Source organism: Thalia democratica, chromosome 1 (genome assembly GCF_965202585.1).
Source record: "Thalia democratica chromosome 1, ktThaDemo2.hap1.1, whole genome shotgun sequence".
Taxonomy (NCBI): Eukaryota; Metazoa; Chordata; class Thaliacea; order Salpida; family Salpidae; genus Thalia; species Thalia democratica.
Window position 1 is genome coordinate 58,296,253 of NC_139165.1, and position 20,659 is coordinate 58,316,911.

General features: G+C 25.5%; 1 protein-coding gene across 7 annotated transcripts in view; it reads right to left on the reverse strand.

Annotated features, from left to right (window-relative positions):
- LOC145849114 (nesprin-1-like) overlaps window positions 1-20,659 on the reverse strand; it is a 159,589-nt gene that overhangs the window by 33,250 nt on the left and 105,680 nt on the right. For all 7 annotated transcript variants that reach the window (XM_082954201.1, XM_082954200.1, XM_082954202.1 and 4 more), the window contains 15 exons: window positions 15,513-15,677; window positions 15,215-15,379; window positions 14,798-14,938; window positions 11,610-11,826; window positions 11,031-11,148; window positions 6,532-6,655; window positions 6,124-6,328; window positions 5,489-5,643; window positions 4,712-4,825; window positions 4,471-4,623; window positions 4,138-4,302; window positions 2,116-2,298; window positions 1,165-1,326; window positions 858-1,036; window positions 14-194 (listed from right to left, as the gene is read on the reverse strand). In XM_082954201.1, the coding sequence (XP_082810327.1) occupies window positions 14-194; window positions 858-1,036; window positions 1,165-1,326; window positions 2,116-2,298; window positions 4,138-4,302; window positions 4,471-4,623; window positions 4,712-4,825; window positions 5,489-5,643; window positions 6,124-6,328; window positions 6,532-6,655; window positions 11,031-11,148; window positions 11,610-11,826; window positions 14,798-14,938; window positions 15,215-15,379; window positions 15,513-15,677 (2,427 nt within the window). The remainder of the gene's footprint in view (window positions 1-13; window positions 195-857; window positions 1,037-1,164; window positions 1,327-2,115; window positions 2,299-4,137; window positions 4,303-4,470; window positions 4,624-4,711; window positions 4,826-5,488; window positions 5,644-6,123; window positions 6,329-6,531; window positions 6,656-11,030; window positions 11,149-11,609; window positions 11,827-14,797; window positions 14,939-15,214; window positions 15,380-15,512; window positions 15,678-20,659) is intronic.

The window sequence follows — 20,659 nt, forward strand, 5'->3', positions numbered from 1 at the left end:
GTTAGTAACTAACCATTTTTCTAATTTGGTTAACTCTTTCTTCAACAATTTTTGAAACTTTTAAGTACTTATTTTGTAACTTTTCTAAATCTTTACACATCTCTCCTTTACTAAGTTTTAGTATTTCAGAACTAGCAGTTAAAACTTCCAACTCCTTGATGCGATCTTTTATTTCTTCTTTAAGACCACAATACCTAAAAAAGTCATTAGGAAAACTAAGTTTTTTACATCATCAAGCGGTATAATATTTTCTAAAGAAAACATTAGAAAATAAAAATTTTCGTATATATATATATACATACTAATAAAACACTAAGTTTTCAAATACAATTGTTTCACTACTCAGCTAAACAAAACAGATCTTAAGTTTGTTTATTGTGTTAGTATCTTAAAACATAAGTCCAAGTGTACATGAAGTTAAGCAAAAACTTAAAGGATTGTTACGTCACTAAATAGTTCATTAAAAATATAAGATACACTAATTTTCATAAATGCTCAAAGTTATTTAAAATAAAAGCTTGAAAAATGTTTACAATTACTAAAAAGTTCATTTCGTTTATTAAAAGTTAGATTTGAGTCTAATTTTGAGATCTCGTGTTTTTCCATTATATGATGATTAATAATACAAAAAACAACTAATGTTTGTTTTGTTTACTAAATCATATATGTTTATATACTTTTATGTACAAAATAAAATATCTCAAACAGGCATTTTTAATACCATAACCTAGTTCAAAAGGTGTACTTCATATATGTATTAATCTGCATATCTATATATTTGTATATAAATTACAAGGTTTGTTTAGTTTAACTATATATTAAAAGTAATTCAAATTAAAAACAGTTAAAAAATATACCTAGCTAATTGAGCTTTTTTTTCAAAAAGTTCATGTTTTATTTTAGGTGGTGACTCTACTTTTTCAAAGACGTCATTCACCCAATTGCTGAAGTTTTTTATGCTTATTAAATAATCTTTTCTTTGATTTAACTTTAATCTTAATCCGTGAATTGAAGCTTGAACTTTTCTGTACAACTCCTATTTATAAAACAACATTAGTTATTCTTATGAACAAATGAACATATTAAAAAATTAAGCTTTGAAAAACTTAAGACATAAAGTAGTGCATTAGACTAATTAGCGTAGACTAATTAAAACAACTTTACTTGAAAGTCACCATGCAGTTGGTTTACATAAAGATTTGTTTTTTCATGAAAACTTTCAGGAAGTAGCATAATTAACTTATTGGATTTTTCTGTCATTATACTAAGATCTGTTTTTTTCAATTCGAATTCTTTCAACATATCTTCTACATAGGAGTATTTTTCCTTGAGTTTGATAGTGATTCAGTTATATTTGTTTTGATTTCATTTTAATAGTAAAATACTAAAAACATAACATTTTTTTTTTGTCTAAAGTTTAAAGTATCAAAATTTATTTTTTAATTTTTAAGCAGTGTAATAATTTTTTTTAGTTTCTAGTGTGCAACCTTCTCCATTATCATAATAATATGGATATGTTGTGAATTTATACTTTTTTACTATTTTGTCATAAAATTTGATTCAAAATTAAGTTGTAGTAATTCCTTATTAACAATATAGATCTTATTTTTAGAATTAAGTAACTAATAATGTCACAGTATTTTTAAAATATAAATTTCTCAAATCTTACTGGTAATCCAATCGTTTTTTTCTCCTTTACCATTTACATAATATGCAAACAATTGTATGCCAAAAAATCAACAAAGTCAAAATGCCAAAAACCTTCGTCAGTAAAAAAGTAAACTATCAACTTATTTATTTTTTTAAAAAATGTTACTACATATTTTACTTGCTCGCTGACAAACGTTTTAAAAATACTTCAAGCAAAATTAATGAGTTAAAATAAAAGCTTTGCTGATTTAGTGGCGTATTATTTGTTCATTTATTTAGTTGCAATTGAATAAAAGCTTATTAACTATTCAGCGTTGTTGTAAACTAAATTTAAATTAGTAAGTTCTACAGTAGTTTAATTTGAAACATTTTCTAAAACTTAAGTTAAAAATGTAGATTAAAAAGCAAAAAACTATTACTAAATAGTAATTACAAACAAGCAACTAAAACACAATTTTAAGTCACCTCTGGATTTAATTCACTGTCTAAGATACTTATGTAACTATTGGCTGACTTAGTTACCCATTCATTTAAGCTACTACTTAATTCTTCATATTCTTCAATGTATTCTATGCTCTCTTTCACAACTTTATATTTGTTGATGCACTTTAATGACAATAGCTGATACTTTAGTTCTACTTGTGTCGTCTGTATGTTATAGTTGTATAAATGTGGTTTAATGTAATTTATTAGTGAAAAACACTAGCTTATTTTTTATAACTTAAATTAAACTTACTATGATACGTTATAATTTAAATAACATAATGTACCTATAGAGCTTTTCTAATGGCTAAATTTTAAACTTTCAATTTGTTTCAAAAAGAACAAAATATTTTGCTATATACTGACAATTAAAAAAAATATTGTGAAAACTTACACTATTTTTTTATGACAGAAAAAAAATTAATGTTGTAATAGTTATTCTATTTTAAAACAAAACTACTATCGATACTACAACACCTTGCTGTAGTAAATTATTTTGATTATTTAGTTTACATTGTTTAGAACTACTAGTTTAGAGCTATTTAGTAGTTACCAATTGCGCAGCATATATTTTTCAAAGAATTAATAATAGTTTTAACAATAAACGTTACAATAATTTCTTAGATGTAGCAGTAAATTCTATAGTGCTATCAAAACAAAAAAAAATTGTTTAAAAATCATAAACCTCATAAAAATAAGTACTATAATTAATGATAAATAAACTTTTAAGAAATTATATTGAATAATTGCCTTATAGTTTAAAAACCGCAAATTAGCTATCTTTATACAGACTCTAAGATTAACATCGTTAAACATAAAACATAATATTTTTAAAAATACTTATTTGATATAAATTTTTACAGAATAAGATAAATTCTAAAACAGCAGTCGGCAAACTGCGACCGCCAAAAAAAATAGTTTGTGACGTATGTTTTTGATATAAAATTATATGTGCGAAACAACTAAGCTTTTTATAAAGACATATTTTTTAGTGTACTCCTAAATTAACTTATTTTAAACAATTGTGATTATCTTATGATGATTTCATTGCAACTTTGTTTTTAAAGACTGTTTTTCAATTTTTGGAACATAGTAACCCAAAATTTGGCGACCCGAAAACGATTTTTGTAATGAATTTGGTTTTTACTCATATAACGCTCAAAACCCTGCTCCAGCTAAAAATAATATATACTAATTCGTTTAACTATTCAAAATATGAATTTAAGCGCTTGCTAACAAAGTTCCTAGCGAAACAAGCTCACTGGAATATATAATAATAACAAATTTCAACACTACTCTTTCTTTATTACGTTAACTTGTTAACATACAGAAACATGTGTTAGTGTGATAAAAAAAAAGAGTAATGTTTAAATTTGTTGTCATTATTTATTCGTTTATTAATATTTTAATATGTTAACAAAGTATTAGTAAAATAAAAGTAATTATACTAGAATATGAAAAAGTTTTTTTTATTAGCTTATAAAAAAAAAAAAAGGTTTTTAAAATATAAATGAAAAATCTTACAGAACATCTAAGTAGTTTTAGTGATTGTTTTTTTAGTTAAACTTTGCTTTTTTATATCTGTTATAGCTTTAAAGTCATTTTTAATGATCTACCGGATCCTAGTATTTAAATTCGGATCCAGCCGGATCTTAATTTCAAAACAAGATTCGGATTCGAAACCGGTTGAATCCTAGTTTTAAAATAAGATTCGGACTCGGATCAGGCCGGATGCTAATTTCAAAACAAGATTTGGATCCTATTTGAAAATCAGGTAGATCACTGAAAACACTTTATTTGTTTTAGTTATTTCTGCAAAAGAGGTAAAAGAAATAGTTGAGGTTTTGAACTTTATCCTAGATTTTCTGGAGTTGGTAATGAAGAGAAAAAAGGTCTTACACGGCGTATTTTAGGGTAGTTTAAGTTTGAGAGATTTAAAGGATCCGTCCGGATATTAATTTTTTGGATCCACTAAATCACTAATTTAAAATAGTAAAAAAAAACTTTTTCACTGATACTGCCATCAAATTGGGAAAACACTTCAACAAGATTTTGAGCGTTTTTATTCAACTTTTCCATATCCAATTTTTTTACTGCAATTTCTTCTGCAAACTTCTCAAAATTTTGTAGTTTCTTTTTGTTGGCATTAACATCGTTTGTTAAAGTATACTATAAATTTATTATTTTATAAAAACATACTTTTAGCTTTAAAAACAAGGTTAGTTTTACTATAGCAGTTATTTTAATATCCAAATAAAAATATTTAGTCCTTAATTATAGTATATACAATAACAACAACTTTTTAATTTATATTTATTTTTACGCTCAATAACAAACGTGTGCATCTCTTAAATTCTCCATATCTTCCAACCAGTTATTTAGTTCTGTATATTTTTTTTCAAATTTATCGAAATCAAGTATTTTTTTTTCAATATTGTATTTTCCATTTTTAACCTTATTTTTGTAATCGTCCCAGTCCTCTATTACGCTCTATAAAATATTTTATTATTTTTAACGAGAATCTATATACATGTATGCATATTCTATGTGTAAAAGTGTTATGAAGTTTAAAATTTACTTCAAGTTGATTTTTTACAGAAAAATCATTTTTTGAATTTTTCTTTCCAGCTTGTAGTGCTAGTTTTAATTTTTCTTCGCCTGCAGAAATTTCTTTTTCTAATGTTTCTAGCATCTGTTTATGAACATATTAGATTATAAAACTTTGAAAAACATTATGCTGTATAAAAAATGGGTTTATAATAATTAAAATAATAACAATTTGTACAATTTTTTCTAGGGTTTAGCTTTTTAAAAAAGTTAAACGACAGACATTTAATTTTTTATAATTGATTTTTATTTATTTTGAATTAAAGCTTATAAAAACAGTTTGTTATCAAGTACAAACTTAGTTAAAAATAATATTATAATCAAAACGTACAGAGTCAAGATAATTTTTCAATATTTCTGAGAAAGTAAATCAGGTTTTTAGCTCTCTATGTTTAAGATTTTTTTGTACCCTAATCCACTTCTTCCACCCAAAAAAAAGCAACATAACTTATAAATTTAATTGTCACAATGGTAGTGACTACGTGTGAAAAACGTCTAAATGGTTCAATTTTTAAATAAACTCACTTCATAAAAAAAACATATATATTAAGTTTATTACATATTTATTAATTACTAAACCTAATGAGTAAGGTAAATTCAATAAAAGCCTTAAGAGCTACACACTCAAAGCGTTTAGCACAAAAAAGAGGATTCCCATAATTAAAGTAAGTTCCAAATACAGGCCTAGGACTACACCCCAACCTCAGGACCAACAATTTTTTTTAATAAATTGCTACATTAAACATACTTGTTTATTTGTTTTAAGCTGATCTTTGGTAGAAACTTTATCCAATAACTTAAACAATTGTATTCGTTTTCCTTGAAACCAGTTAGTAAAAACATGCAAGGCCTCATTGTATAACTTTTTTGATTCTGCAAGTTGCTGAACATCATCGAATAAAACTATAAATAAAAGTGTGTTTAATTGTGAACGAAGAGCTTTTTTTATTTTCTTATTAATTTTAAATCATATCTTAAGTTATACTAGCATTACTTTTTTTTGTGATTATACCAAATTTTAGTATGATTAATAGTTGACAAAAATGGTAACTACTTTAAATAAAGCTAAAAAGAAAAAAAACTCTAAAATTTGCTAAAATTAGCATACATGTGTATTCATATACATTTTTTACATCGAACTTTACATATGACTGGATAAAAGACTAATAAAATAGTACTTTATTTTGATTTTTTTCAAATCAAGTTTAAGACTTATATGATAGAATTTCTAGTTTTATTTCAAGTTTATTTAAATATAAACAATCAAGCTGATAATAACAGTATATCTTCAAAAAACGAATACTATTATACCTACTAAACTACAGATACTAGTTTTAGAGTACACCATGAACAAAAAACAAACGAAATATTTCAAAAATTTACATTGTGTGTCATTGACGACTTTTTTAAGCCTTTCTCTTAGCTCGGCAGTAGTTAGCCTTGTTTCATTTGCGTCTTCCGTAAATAGAGCAACTTTATTAGCAGATTCTTGGCAAATCTCTATTAACGAACTTTTCATGTTAATTTCCGTTAGAATAGATTGAAACTTGTGCATGTTGTTGATGACAGTGCTCATCGAAGCATTTAGCTTTAAATATTCTTTAGGTTGATTTAAATTCATTTATTGCATTTAAAATTTTGTGATATTTGTGATTTTAAGCGAACTGTAACGTTTTTTTAGTCTTTAAATAAATTCATATTTAAATAACAACTTTCAAGCTTCTACGATACTCTAGTAATAGTTTATAGATAATTTTTTAGTAAAGTAGTACTTTAAAAAAGTTTTAATACCATGCTTTTTTTCATAGTCTTTTCAGCTTTGATATTTTCTTCTATACCTTTAATCCAATTTGTTGTAGTTTTCAATTTTTCATTGTACTCACTCCAAAGACTTATTGCTTTTTCAATACTAGCTCTATTCATTTAAGTAAAAGTAATATGTAACTTTCAAAGTATTAGAATTTTTTAGTTATATTAAAGCCTATTTTAAATATTTCATTTTTCAAACTTTTATTTTGGTACTCACGATCTTTACAATATCTAAAGGGTTAAAAACTGTTCTAGTCGACGAGCTAGACCAGGGTTTCAAAAACTTTTTATCAAAAGGCCCCCTTTATAGAAATTAAAAAGCTATGGCTCCCTTCAACAAGATAACTCAAAAAACTAACATTAAAAACGCTTAAGACCTTTTTTTTGCTTTTCATCATAAACTTAACAATATCTAGTGTAAGTTTCAAATTATGACCTTGTGGCTCCCCCTTTTACAACTTGTGGCCCCCTAAATTTCCAAAAAAAAATCATAACATCTAGTATAAGTTTTATACTGCCATTACAAACGCTTAAGACCTTTTTTTGCTCTTCATCATCAACTCCAGAAATATTTAGTGGAAGTTTTAAAGTATGACCCCCTTGTTCCCCCTCTAATGCTCATGGCCCCTAAATTCCTGTAATAGCCCCTAAGGGAGCCCTTTGGCCCATTTTGGGAAACCCTGGGCTAGACTAAGAAAAAAAGTGTTTTATGGGTTGTTTAGTTTGAAAAAATTTTAGTAAAAAAAAATAATTAAAATCTCTTTAAACTCAAATTAAAATAATTTGTTACTTTATTATGTACTGATGTCTACTGCAAATAAAACTAAGAGCGTATTTCAAAATTTTTAATATAAAAATTTAAAGTTATATCCTTTGCACAAGTTGTTTAAAAGCTAAAAATTACGTTGCAAGCCATACGTTGCCCACCTTTGTTTTATTTCTTAACATAAACTTTGTCTATTCTTTCATTCTACAATTCATTTTTAAACTAACCTTTAGTAAAGCTTTCAAAATTACAAAATTCTATAGGACAAATTTTAATATGGGCGAATTTACTAAGAACAGAGATGCTTAAATCACTATATTTTCGTTCTATAAATTTATATTTAATACTTAAAGCTTCAAAGAGTTATTGTTCATAAAAAAAAGTTGATTTAGAAACGTAAACAAATTTTGGATCACTTGCAAAAATGTATACAGAGTCAAAACTCAAAAATTTAGAATAACTTCAAAGTTCTTAAAATTTGAGCTCGAGATGAGCTTTAAAGCTTAGAATCGATTGTAAAAAGAAAAGTCAAAATTAATTGCATAAATAGCCGCAAATTATATGAAAACGTAGCTTTCTGACAATTATATTTTTAACTTACTTTCTTTTTAAATTTTTTACAGCTTGCTTTTTTGTAACTTTCTATAACTACGTCATAATAAATTCAAATTTTAACAATCTTCTAAACAGTTTTACACTTCATTTGAATTTTGACAAAGAATGGAATACAGTTCAAAAAGCTATAAGTACAGTAGACTACCGCTTAAGTACGCACTTTTTTTGGTACGCACCCCGCCTTAAGTACGCACTTATCCAGAAAGACAAAAAAACTTCAAATTTTTTTTTTTTTTTTTTAATATATTAATATCAAATTTTAATAATCAAATAACCTGAATAAGTGACCTGAGATTGTGACAGTCCTGTTATTAAATGTTAATAAACTAAATGCTTATGTAGTGGTTGCAGATAAGTGAAAAGAATAATGATGTTTCAGCTGTAATGCTATAAGATAAATAAATCTAGATGACAAACTTAAAAAAACTACAAATACAACATAGTTAAGTCATAATTTAATTTAAATGTACACACATTGATGTTTTCAAAATGTTTGGTAAAAAAAATGCAGTTTGGTACTTTCCCTCTAACAAAACAAAATATGGAAAATATGGCTTAATATTCTTTTTTATATCATTGACTGACATTGACTTTCTATATTAAATGTATGTATGAATTATGTAGAAACTTTTTATAAAAAAAAATCATTTTAAAATCTATTAAAAAATTTTGAAGATTAGAACTATGTACTAAATCTTATTTAAAATAAAAAGACTTGTTTATTTGGCTTAATTGTTTGGTGGCTAGTACTATGTCGTCAAAAAGTACGCACTACCCGTGCTAAGTACGCACTTTTTGGTCGGGCTCAATTTGCGTACTTAAGCGGTAGTCTACTGTATATAAAATAAATTTATTTAAATGAAAAATGTAGTGATTTTAAGCTTCAAATGATTTCTAAACATAACAAAATCCCTTCCGCAAATACAAAATAAGATACTTAAATATTATGTTTAATTTTACGTGCTTTTTTTGTTTACTGCTCAACAAATTTGCCAAGATAGTTACTTTTATTATAATCGTCACTTAAAAAGGGAGTTAGCAGATGGATTTTTTGGCAATTAAAAGTGACATTTATAAAATTTTAGTTAAAACATGATGAAAATCAAATACTTTTAATTTTCTGTTACAAAAAGCAGTAGTTTTCACTTTTAGACAAAATGTTTCTTTATCCTTGCACACATTGTTATTGTTTTTAGGAGGACGACCAGTTTTTAATTTTTTACAATAAACAATAAACTTTAAAAAAACAACGTAGTTCAAAATAACACAACTGCATTACAATGATTAAACTTTATTTTTGATAACTATTAGTTAGAATCTTAACTATTGCTTAGTTGTGGAAAAGACTGTTAAACGTATTATTTTGTTTTAACTTTGTGAAAAAACGTTTTAAACTTTTAGCAGTTAATATAATAAACACCTACTTATAAAAAAAAACTTGAAACTATGTTTTACTTAGTACATAGTTAAAGTGGTATTCTAAGTTTAGTTTGCTAACTGAAACCTACGAAATAAAGTGTCAAACTATACTTTTCAATCAAAGATATACTTTAAGAGCATTTTGTATCATTTTGTATCATATAACAAAAGAAAAGTTTATTTGAAAAAAAACGTCTTTAAAACTATTCTAATCGGTTGTTTAAACACAAACTGTGACTTAAATTTTTCTATTTTTGTTTTAAATTTTAGTTGCAATACCGCTTTAGTTGTTTATAACTATGACTTTAATATATTCCACCTTATAAATACTTGATAAATATACACCTGCCTTGCTCATTTACAAAAAGAAACGAATTTATTTTTTTGAAATTCCATCAACAATATTTCCAATAAACATATTTAATATTTTACAATGTTTCTTTTTTTTTTCAAATCTTACCATTAGTCTTGGTTTCCCAAATTCATTCCCATAATTGTCCCCATGGCAAATAATGAAAAATAATTGCTATCCATTCAGGGATCAGTAAGCAAACCCCAGAATATCTAATGCAAGTTTAAAATATTCCGTTAATTACTTTTTATACTTTTTTTTACTCTTCATAACAAATCCCAGAACATCTAGTTTAAGTCTAAAATCTTTCATTAATTATCCGTCAGACATTTTTTTACTCTTCATTATAATCCCTAAAATAACTAGTGTAAGTTATTTATAGTTTGTTTATATTTATTTATAGTTTATAACCTCCTGTTATTTTTACCTCACACCCCTCTTTACTAAAAACCCCAAAATATCTAGTATAAGTTATTTGTTGCCGCCTCACTAGTTATTGCCCATTACTGGCCAAAATTACCTCCCTCTCTTACTAGTTTAATTTTTTTTCACATCAATTTGTTTCACAACTTTGTAACTAAAATAATTCTTTTTTTTTTTTTAATTGATAGTATTTTCTAATTAATCTTTATTTTATACAAACATACACGATACCATTAAAACTTTCTTTTATTTGAATTCTTACTAGCTTAAAATTAGTAAACAATGTTTTTTTTATTTATAATACTGCGGTTTTAAACCGCAAAAAAAAAATTATGATAAAAGTTATTTATCTTAATTAGAAAATTTAAAGAGTTTATTTAAATAAAGATGTGCAAATTTTTGTCACCGATACCTGGTTGTAAATAAAATACTTAGTTTGCACATATTAATAATGATAAAGGTTATAAAAAATTTGATGATGAACTTTTATTAATAAAAGTATATTTTTTATTAAATACTTTAGAGCAGAGGTTCTTAACCTTTTTTATCTAATTTTACCCTTTTATGGAAGGTAATTACCAAGTTTACCCCAAATACAGAAAATTTTAATTAATTTTGATGAAAAAAAATTTAGAACCTTAAGCTTTTTAAATAAAAAACTAGAGTTTATTTAACTAAAAACTAATTACTGAAAAATACTAACACATAAATGAAAAAGACAATGAATAAACATTAGTTTACATTGAAGAAAATTTACCCCATAAAACAAGGGAATTTATCCCAGGATAAGAATCCCTGCTTTAGAGTTTATTTAAAACATCTTAAGTATAACTAAAATCGGCCACTTTTTTAAAACTAAAAAATACTTATTGATATTGTAACTTTAAATATATAAATTATACGCACTTCTTATTTTTTATATTCTCAAGGTACATCATCCACTGTTTTTCAACTTTTTTTACATTATTTTCTATTATTTCATTTCCTTTTTTTGAAGTAGTTGAAAATATTCCCTCACTGTAACCTAAGTTTAAACACTTGTTAAGCTTTTTGTACATTTATAGATTTTGGCCTTTTTTTAGGGGTAGGAACTTTTTTAGTTGGCGGAAATAATTTATCACTAAAATATTTTCGTGGTTTGGAACTTTTGTAAAGTAATATCACTACCTGTATAATGATGAAAACTATGCTATTGAAATTTTAAAACTTTTAAAAAATTTAACTGAAATGAAATGATTAACAAACATGCACTACTATCCACTAAAACTTATTTCAAAACCAAATTTTAAAATCTTTATAATAACTTAAGTTAAATTTGATTGCTTTGAGGAACTTAATTTAGAAATAAATATTAAGTCGCGAGCCAAGTATCTCAACATGGCGAGCACGATCCAGGCCGCAAAATGTACGTTGCCTACCCCTACATTACTTACTTATAGTATTAAAAACCATTGTTAAGATGTAATTTTAAGATGCTAAAGTTACCTTTCATTAGATTTATTTTTATTTCTCCTTCTTGTGAACTATTCATAAGAGTTTTCATTTTGTTATTACGCTGTATAAGCATGTTTACACCTCCTTCAAAGTTTGAGTACGATTGTAATTGGTGCTGTGAGTCCTTAATGAACTCATTAATTTCTGTAACGGATTCTTGGTACCTGAGGTGAGACTTAAGAGCTTGTTCTTTTATGTATAATGTTTCCTGTTAATTTTTTATATTACGACCATTATAATTTGTACGTTAAGTTTCTGTCTTTGTTTTTACAGTAACCTGTCACCTAGGTACGCTTTTTCAACACAGCGCAAAAATGCGTACTCAACCAGCAGTTCTACCTAGGTATTTTTGAATCTTAATTATTTAGATTAAGCTAATATAAACGTTATTAAAGCCACTTAAGTTTACAAATGACTATTAAATCCAAATTCCTCAGGAAAAATAAGTTTTAACCAAAAAACAAAACATAGTTAATTTTAGAAGTCTCGGTTTTTTTATTAATGTATATTTTTATATAATTTTATAATTTTAAAAACAACTAAATTTCGTATCGTTTACTCAGTTTCAATGTTTAACACATATCTTCAGAACGAATTAAAGTACATAGCAAAGTTTTTAAAGAATCACACAAAAAACACATTGTGACGTTTCAAAAAAATTAAATAATTTTAGTTAACTTATCTTAAAAACAAATTATGTACAAGTCAACTTATTTTTTTATATTTTATTTATATTTAATATACATTTGTTTATATATGTATATTTATATCTAACGAAAATAGTGTTTTAATTTATCTTTTATTCTTAGTATCTTTAAATTTTAGATGTAATTATTTACTTATCATTAGTATTAAAAAAAACATTATGAAAGTGTTAATCAGGATTTTACTAACTTCTGTTAAATCAAAAAACTTATTTTAGAGTTATAAAACTTTACTCCTGCCTACTTATATTTTAGCAATTTTTTCAATTTAATTGGTGGTCTTAGTAGAAAACAAACACAACAGCAAATGATAAAATGGTGCGGTGCTCTTAGATAGAACTGGTATGGTGCTCATAGTATACATAGGCTTCCATAAAAAAATATTGTCAGTAATGGTTTTTTGAAAGAATGTTTAACAGTTTTATAAACTTTTTAAATTTACAGTAACTTGTTTCGTTTGTATGCATTTATAATGGTTACTACAATCTCAGGTTACTTAGGCTAACCAGGATAATTCAGATAAGTTTTAAATTTTCGAAAAACTCCGTTTACTTTGATTTGATTTTAGAAATACTAAGGTGGTTTTTATTTTATTTTAATGAAACTCTCAAACACTGTTAATTCTTTAGAATAGAGTTTTTGTTCATTTTAATTTTTCTTAAACTTTTAAACCTTATTGTCAAAACAATATTTCACTCGTTTGAAATAATTCAAATTAGATCTTTAGTTGAATAGAATTTATTATTATCTTTTAAGCAAAAAGAACACATTTTATAATATTTGTGACTACAGCTCGTTAATTTTTTTTTTAATACATTATCAATACAGTAATTATAGGTTAATAAGTGCGTAACATACCGGCAGTGTGTGCCTAGGTGGCATGTTACTGTATTTACTTAGCGTAAACTATAATACTAATAAAAATATTTCTACCATACAGTAATTAAAACAACTTAAGTGATTTATTTGTTAATAATTATTAAAAACATAAATAAAAAACATAGTTATTTTCGAGGAATAAATGAAATTTTGTGATCTTATTCAATGTTATAAACACTTTATTCCGCAAAAATTATAGTAGTATATAACAACAGATAACATGCGTTATTTTAGTATTTATTTTTGTCTAACAAATGTTTTTTTTCATTTTAAAACAGGGGTTGACTTTTGGCTTGGGTGCCTTTAATAAGAAACGGCCAGATTTACTAAAATATTTTTTGCAGGCCAAGTATTCTGAAAAAGCTTTAGTTTATAAAAACATAAATATGTAATTTCAAAAGCAAATATGTAATGAAACAAACAAAAAAATAGGCTGCACAATTTATTTACATGCAAAAAAAAAGCGTATTTCTAAACTTTTCTTATATTAAAGCTTAAACTTGCTTCTTCCACCTTGGCAATACTTTAATTAATATTCCGTCGCAGGCCAGATTTTTTTTTGCCAGCCAGATTTAGTCTGCAGGTTGCAGCTAAGAAATTGTTTTTTTAAACTATTTGAAAAGCTTTAAGTTTACTTGCACTATTTTAGTATAGAACTCTCTATAACAGGGGTCAGCAGCCTTATAAATCGCTAGCAAATTCTCTTTAAAAAAATGCTTATTGGTCGTACTTTATAAATAAAAGTCTTCTGCGGTCTGCAATTATTTAAATAAAAAAAACAAGTAATTGAACTTAAAATAAAGTAAATTAAACAATAATAAAAATTAATTATTTAAACTATCAGCCTAACTGTATTTTTACTTTATAAAAATATTTTTATTGTTTTTAAAAATTATGTTTTAGGTTGAGAAAGACATCGTAGGCTGCACATTTTCGTTTTGTCAATTAGTATTTACTCAGTATTGAAGCATTTTTTATGCATAAAGAATTACCACAATAAAACATACAAACTGAATTTCTGAGTAAAGGAGCCGAATTGGTATTTTACTAAGTTATTTTTGCTATACTTTTTGATATTATGACTCTTTTATCTCGTTTCTTACAGCGTATTATTATCTATCTTAACTAACTAACTGGTTTACTTGTACTTAATTACTTATAAATTAAAATTAGTTGTATTCGTTTATAGCTAAGATTACTCTAGAAAGTATTGAGCCACGTTTTTATGTATAAAAATATAGATATAACATTAATCAAAATAAATTATTTCTGTTATGCTATTTTACAAAAATAACTAAATATACTTACATACAAACACTATAAGTGTATCATAGATTTTTGTATATTTTAGCCGGTAAGCTGTAAAAATAAGCGAATAGTTTAAGTTTATACCATTAAAATATCGTATAGTATAAGAATACAAAAGTGAAATTTAATCATAATGAACTTGAGATTGCTGTTTTTGAATATCATTGTTTGATGTTCTTTATAACGTAACGAAATTTTAAATAAAACTATACAAAACTATAAAATATATTAATAAGAAACAAAATATAAAAATAAAAAACCTTTAAATTTATGAAAACTTAATCAAACCTTAACTAGTTTTGAAAACTTTTGATGCTTTTGTTGAATTTGATTTATTTTTGCTGTTTGCTGGTTAGATGAAATTTTTTGAACTTTGTGTTTTAACAAGTCAAATTGATATTGTTGGTTTTCAATTTCTTCAATTATTAGCTGTTTAAATGTTAGATATAAAAGTATTACTTTAAAATCATAAATATAAGGCGTAACAAATTAAGTACTTTAATAAATAAAAAAAAAAGTATAAGGCGTATTACGCTAATATAAACTACTTTATATGCTTGACTAGATATTTTTAACTTAAAACTGATTTTAAAACTCATAAATTTCGAAATAAGTCTAATTTAACTGTCTCTAAAAAAACTTTAATAAGTAAGCATTTTTAAGAGCTTGAAAAACTTTGATTAAATAAATTATATTAATTTTAACCTGTAAGACATCGTTTTGCTTTTTTTTGCAGCTTATACTTCCTTGAAGGCCTGATTCATCTTTGAATTTGTTTTCCAAACTCTCAAACCAGTACGTGATTTCGAACACACTTTTTTCAATTTCTTTTGCTTGTTCTACGTAATTTCGAAGTACCTGCTCTTTTTCCTATAAAAGTTAGAATTATTTTTTGATTTTAGTTAAACAATTTGTAGAGTGAAATTTTAATAAAAACATTTTAATTTATGCTAGACTTGAATTAAAAAAAATTAAACTAAAATAAAAATAAAGCAAAACTGACTCTTAATAATGAGATAAAACTTTTCCATTTATTCCGGCAAGTTTCAGTATTTTGACGTATTTGTACACAAGTACTAGTTTTAGACAAAACACCAAGTAAACAATCACTTAAGGTTGATATTAAATTTAATTTCACCTGACCATCTTCCATATTGCTTAACAATGCCTTTATATAAGATTAAACTTTAGTAAATTATATAGTATATAAAAACGTACATTTAGGTGCTTTAAAAAGTGCGATTGGATAAAAAGGTGGGTTATGGATAAGGAAGTAGATAAAAAATTTCGGGTGAAAATGGTTAGAGACAGAAATTTAGATGTTATTAGTATATTGCTGTCTTATTACTCTACCTATTTCTATAATGTTTTGAATTAAAAAAAACTTCCAAAACTTTACAACTGCAGCCGACCCTTTTGCTAATAAGGTTTTTTGAAAAGACAAGTTTTGGGTAGATCTACCGTATCGGAATTTTAAATCTTATTTTAAGATAAATAGCAGCCGAGCTTTTATTTTAAGATTATATTTTTTACGTTTGTTAAATCGATATATAAATAAACTCGTCCTGTTGCTAAATATTTAAGCACTAAATATAACGAAAACTAGTAATCTAACGTACCCAATTGGATCCTAAATTTAAAAAAAAAGATCTAGATCTAGATTAAATTTATTGAAAAGAACAATATTTAATTTTTGTTGTAAAAAAACTTCATTAAAAAATAACCAAACTAACTTTGGACCAAAAAGTATAATGAAAAAACGCTATAAAATCATCAATCATAAACAAATCCAGAGTACTAGTACTTTAATAAACAATAGTTAAGTCTAGGTTTACAAACAATCAAGTTGTTAATGTAAGTCTAGATTTCGTTGATATAGAAAGTAAAAAAATGCTTAATAAAAAACACAAAAGTAAGTTTTTAGTTTGCAAGTTATTTATATATCTTAACGTGACTAAACCAACAAAAGGATTTTTTTCAACAAAAACGACTGAAGGACACTTTTTTTAGATGATAAATTTCATAAAGTTAGTTACTTCTACAGAGAGAGCGCCTACAAAATTCATAAGATAATATGTACATTGTACAATTTAACAATTAGAGTTAATGAAAATTTTTCATAAACTAAGCAAGTTAGAAAAATAAATAAAGAATGTACAAAACACAACAGATAAAACTTCTTTTACTAATAGGATTTTAATTTAAAAAAAAAATTAATAGTGATTACTATAAAAATGTAACCTTGATCATCATTTATTTATAATCTGTAATTATTTTTACTCATATTAGTGTTCAGTATTTATGAAATTTACAACTTTCTCAAAAATTAAATTTTCTTAAACATATAAATATTTTTTCTTAACTACATAATAAATGGCTTAAATATTCAAACAACACATAAAATATAAACATAACTGCAAATTATGAATATAATTTCAAACAAAAATTGGAAAAATGTCTGCATTTACTTACTAACTCTGATATGGAACTAAATGATGTTTTAACTTTAGCACATGCTGTAATGAATTTATTCACATGATAAGAATTACTTTTTTTGTTAGTTTTGCTTGATTTCATGTAGGATCTCCGAATAAACAAAACTTTAAGATCATTTTTACTTGAATTAGCATTGTGGGTATGAGACTTTCTTTTACATTTTTATTCCTGACTGTATGCATACATTCACTAAACTTACTTTTGAATTTATTCTTGTTAAACAACTGTATGCATATTCGTACTCTAATATGTAATTTAAACGCTGTAATTTAACTTTTTAGAACTTATTTTCCATTAAAGGGAAAATCTTCATTTTTTTATATTAAAGACTTATTACTTACTACTTTAGATCTTTTTCTTAACAATAGGTGATAATCGAAACTTCATACTCTATAGTTTTCATACATGAATAATTAATTTTGATTATTTTGCTACCTTCAGCTGCAAATCTAAGGCGCTTCTCATTAGCTAATATTTTACTTATTTTATTTAAAATTTTAATAAATAAAACTTGTATTTCTCAATTTTTTTTGTATATTTGGGACAGGTGGATAATGGGTAAGGGTATAGATGAAAAGTTTCGGGTAAAAATGGTTAGAGATAGGAATTTAGATGTTATTAGTATACTGCTGTCTTATTACACTTCCTAATTTGCATAATATTTTAAATGAAAAAAACTTCCAAAACTTTACAACTGCAGCCGACCCTTTTGCTACTAAGGTTTTTTGAAAAGACAAGTTTTGGGTAGTTTTGGGTAGATCTACTGTATCAGGATTTTAAATCTTTTTGTAATTAAAATGCAGCCGAACCTTGTTATTTTTTCAAATCAATATTAGGCTGGATCCAGTAGAATTAGTTCTATCAATACCTAAAGATTAACTAAACTTCTTAGTTTAATTTTAATCAATTAAAGCCTACTAAGGATCTTTTTCAATCGACGGGTCATAAATACTAAAAAACGCTATGCGGGTCAAACATATTAATAAAACTTTCAATGCAAAACTTAATTAAAGCATTGATTTTTAAGTACTTTCACGTACGATAAACTAGATTAATAGCACATTTGAAAAGTAAATTTGTTTTTAAGAAAGTTCAATGTTAATTGCTTTGTAGAAGTTTGTTCTTAAAATGAAAACTACATATCACGTTATAGGTTTTGCTTGGCGGGCTAAGTCCAGCCAATGAGCTGTAGGTTGCTTTTTTCAAACCTATGATTATTATCTAGTTAATAATTTAGTAAAGTTAGATATATGTATTGTAATTTTATAATTTAAGTTCAATCAAATTTCTTTTATAATATGGGTTGACGACATACAGCCTGCAGGTAAAGTCCGGCCTGCGACTATATTTTTAAAGATATAAATTTGTACTAAACAAAAATATATAAAAAAAATGGTAACAACAACATTTTTCCTGGTGGAACTAAAAACAAATATTCTGAAAAAATTCTTAAAACAGTGATAAAACTTCATAAAACCTGATCAATTCAATAAAAACCTTAATCATAAAACCACCATTAGAATTCATAACAAATGTCTGCCAAATTTATAGTCATTGGCGGTAAAGCCAAAGTAAACTTTTCATACTATTAGTTAATTTAAACTGTATCTTTTAAAACTTACAACCACTACAAATCTCTGCAAAATTAATTTAATTGTTACTAACGAAACTTAGCAAGTTTACAACTTTAGATAGGTTTAAGTAGCGATTGGCAACGTACGGCCTTCATCGAGTAAAAATGACTGGCCCGCCATTGCTTAGAAAATTTTAATAGAATTTGACTCGCAAAAGATAAAACTGCGGCTCGCGAGCATGTAAATCTGGCTCGCTAAAACATACACCAGATACTTTAGGATTTAAAATGAATAGCAAAAAGTAAGGCTCAGGTAAAATTTACGGGATATTTGAAACTTAGATAAGAAAAACTGAAAAAGATATCTGTTTCAATTATCTGTCCTAAAATATAGTTACTCACTGAAGTTTTATGAATTTTTGCCAGTTTATTGTCGATTGGTAAATTGATTTTTGCACAAGCCGTTTTGCATGATTTTTGATAGTTTCAAAATTACGTCATAATCTACTTATGCTAAATTTTTAACTTTCATTTGTGTGTTATGTTTTGTGCTTTATTTTGAACTTGTTTTGAAGCTGATGAGTGCATAAGCACGAAACTCGAGTCCTTTAAGTTTTACATCTTAAAATAAACCTTAAATATATATATATAAAATAATGTTATTATTCATACTTGAACACCTTCTACTGAGCCCACTTGAAAGGCTTTTAAATAATTTATTGAAATGAACGATTTTCAAAGTACTGCAACATATGTTTTAAAAAGACAAAAAAGATTGTCTTTAATCTTCAGCCAGTTCAAATTTTAAATAAAAAGCACTTTGGTAAACAAAGATGCAAAAGTTTACAAAAAGACAAAAACAATATGACGTAAGAATTGAACACTGTACATTACAAATATTCAGTACATTTATATATATACATATATATATACATTTACGTCTACAAAGTTTTCTTTATTTTATTAAAGATTTGTAGTTAGTTATCTTGTTTAATTTTTGGCTTTTTGAAGGTTTGAAATAATTTGAACACTATTATAAGACGCGATAAAACTCTGTTCAGTAATTGTTAAAATTACTTCTTTTAATTTAGTAATTTACCTAGTGATCTACCGGATCTACAAGTGTAAACTTTTGAAAAGGGTAGGATAGTTTTTATTTCCGAAACGTTGATGTTGGTTCTTTTTTTACAAAGTTTAAGCCTACATTAAAGTATATCAAAAGTAGTTTGAGTAAAATTTCTGAATATCAAATCAAAAAAAAAAACAATATAGGCAAACAATTTTTTATACTAGTAGATTAATACTTCTTTAATTTTGTATATTTTAAGAATAACATTCGAAATTCTTGACTTGTATTTAAGAAGAAAATTAAAAATTCACGATTTTTCATAAATGTTTTACTCAATTAATAAGATAAATGGAATCCCATAACAGATTATTAATTTTTTTGTGTTTAAATACAGTTTTTAATTTTCAGCTAAGTCTTAATGTATACATAAACATTTATTTTGACTCTCAGGCGTTTATTACAAATGATCATTCATTAATCTTTTGAATTGAGTAAAATATTGTTATATGAACAAGTTCGTATTCAATAAATTTTGATAAACACTTTCTCAAAATTAGTCGCTTTAAAAGTTTCTAAGATAGTAAAATTATTTAAAAATAGCTACGCATGTATGCCAAACTAAGAATTTTAAGTTTTTTAATTAAACCACAAAAAACTATAAAAATAAAGACTGAAAGTGAAAGAAAAAGAACTTGATAATTGTAGTAAGTTCATTGTCTATTATCGATGGCGAAGACATCTCAACTTTGTTGATAATTGCCGAATTAATAATTGTCTAAAACTGATTAAAACGAGCGTCGAGACTAATTAAACTGGCAATGTCTTAGACGTTGAGCTGAGAACAATTTGGTTGCGTCAATTTATCAGACTTTACCTACAAACGGTCACTCCAGTGCTTTTGCACTTAAGCCCGCTTGGTTAGACTCCAACAGCAGTTTCTTGCAACTACGTCTGCCTGATGAGTCCTAATAAGGACGAAACCGGTCGTAGGTTATGCTGTTGATCGTGCGGT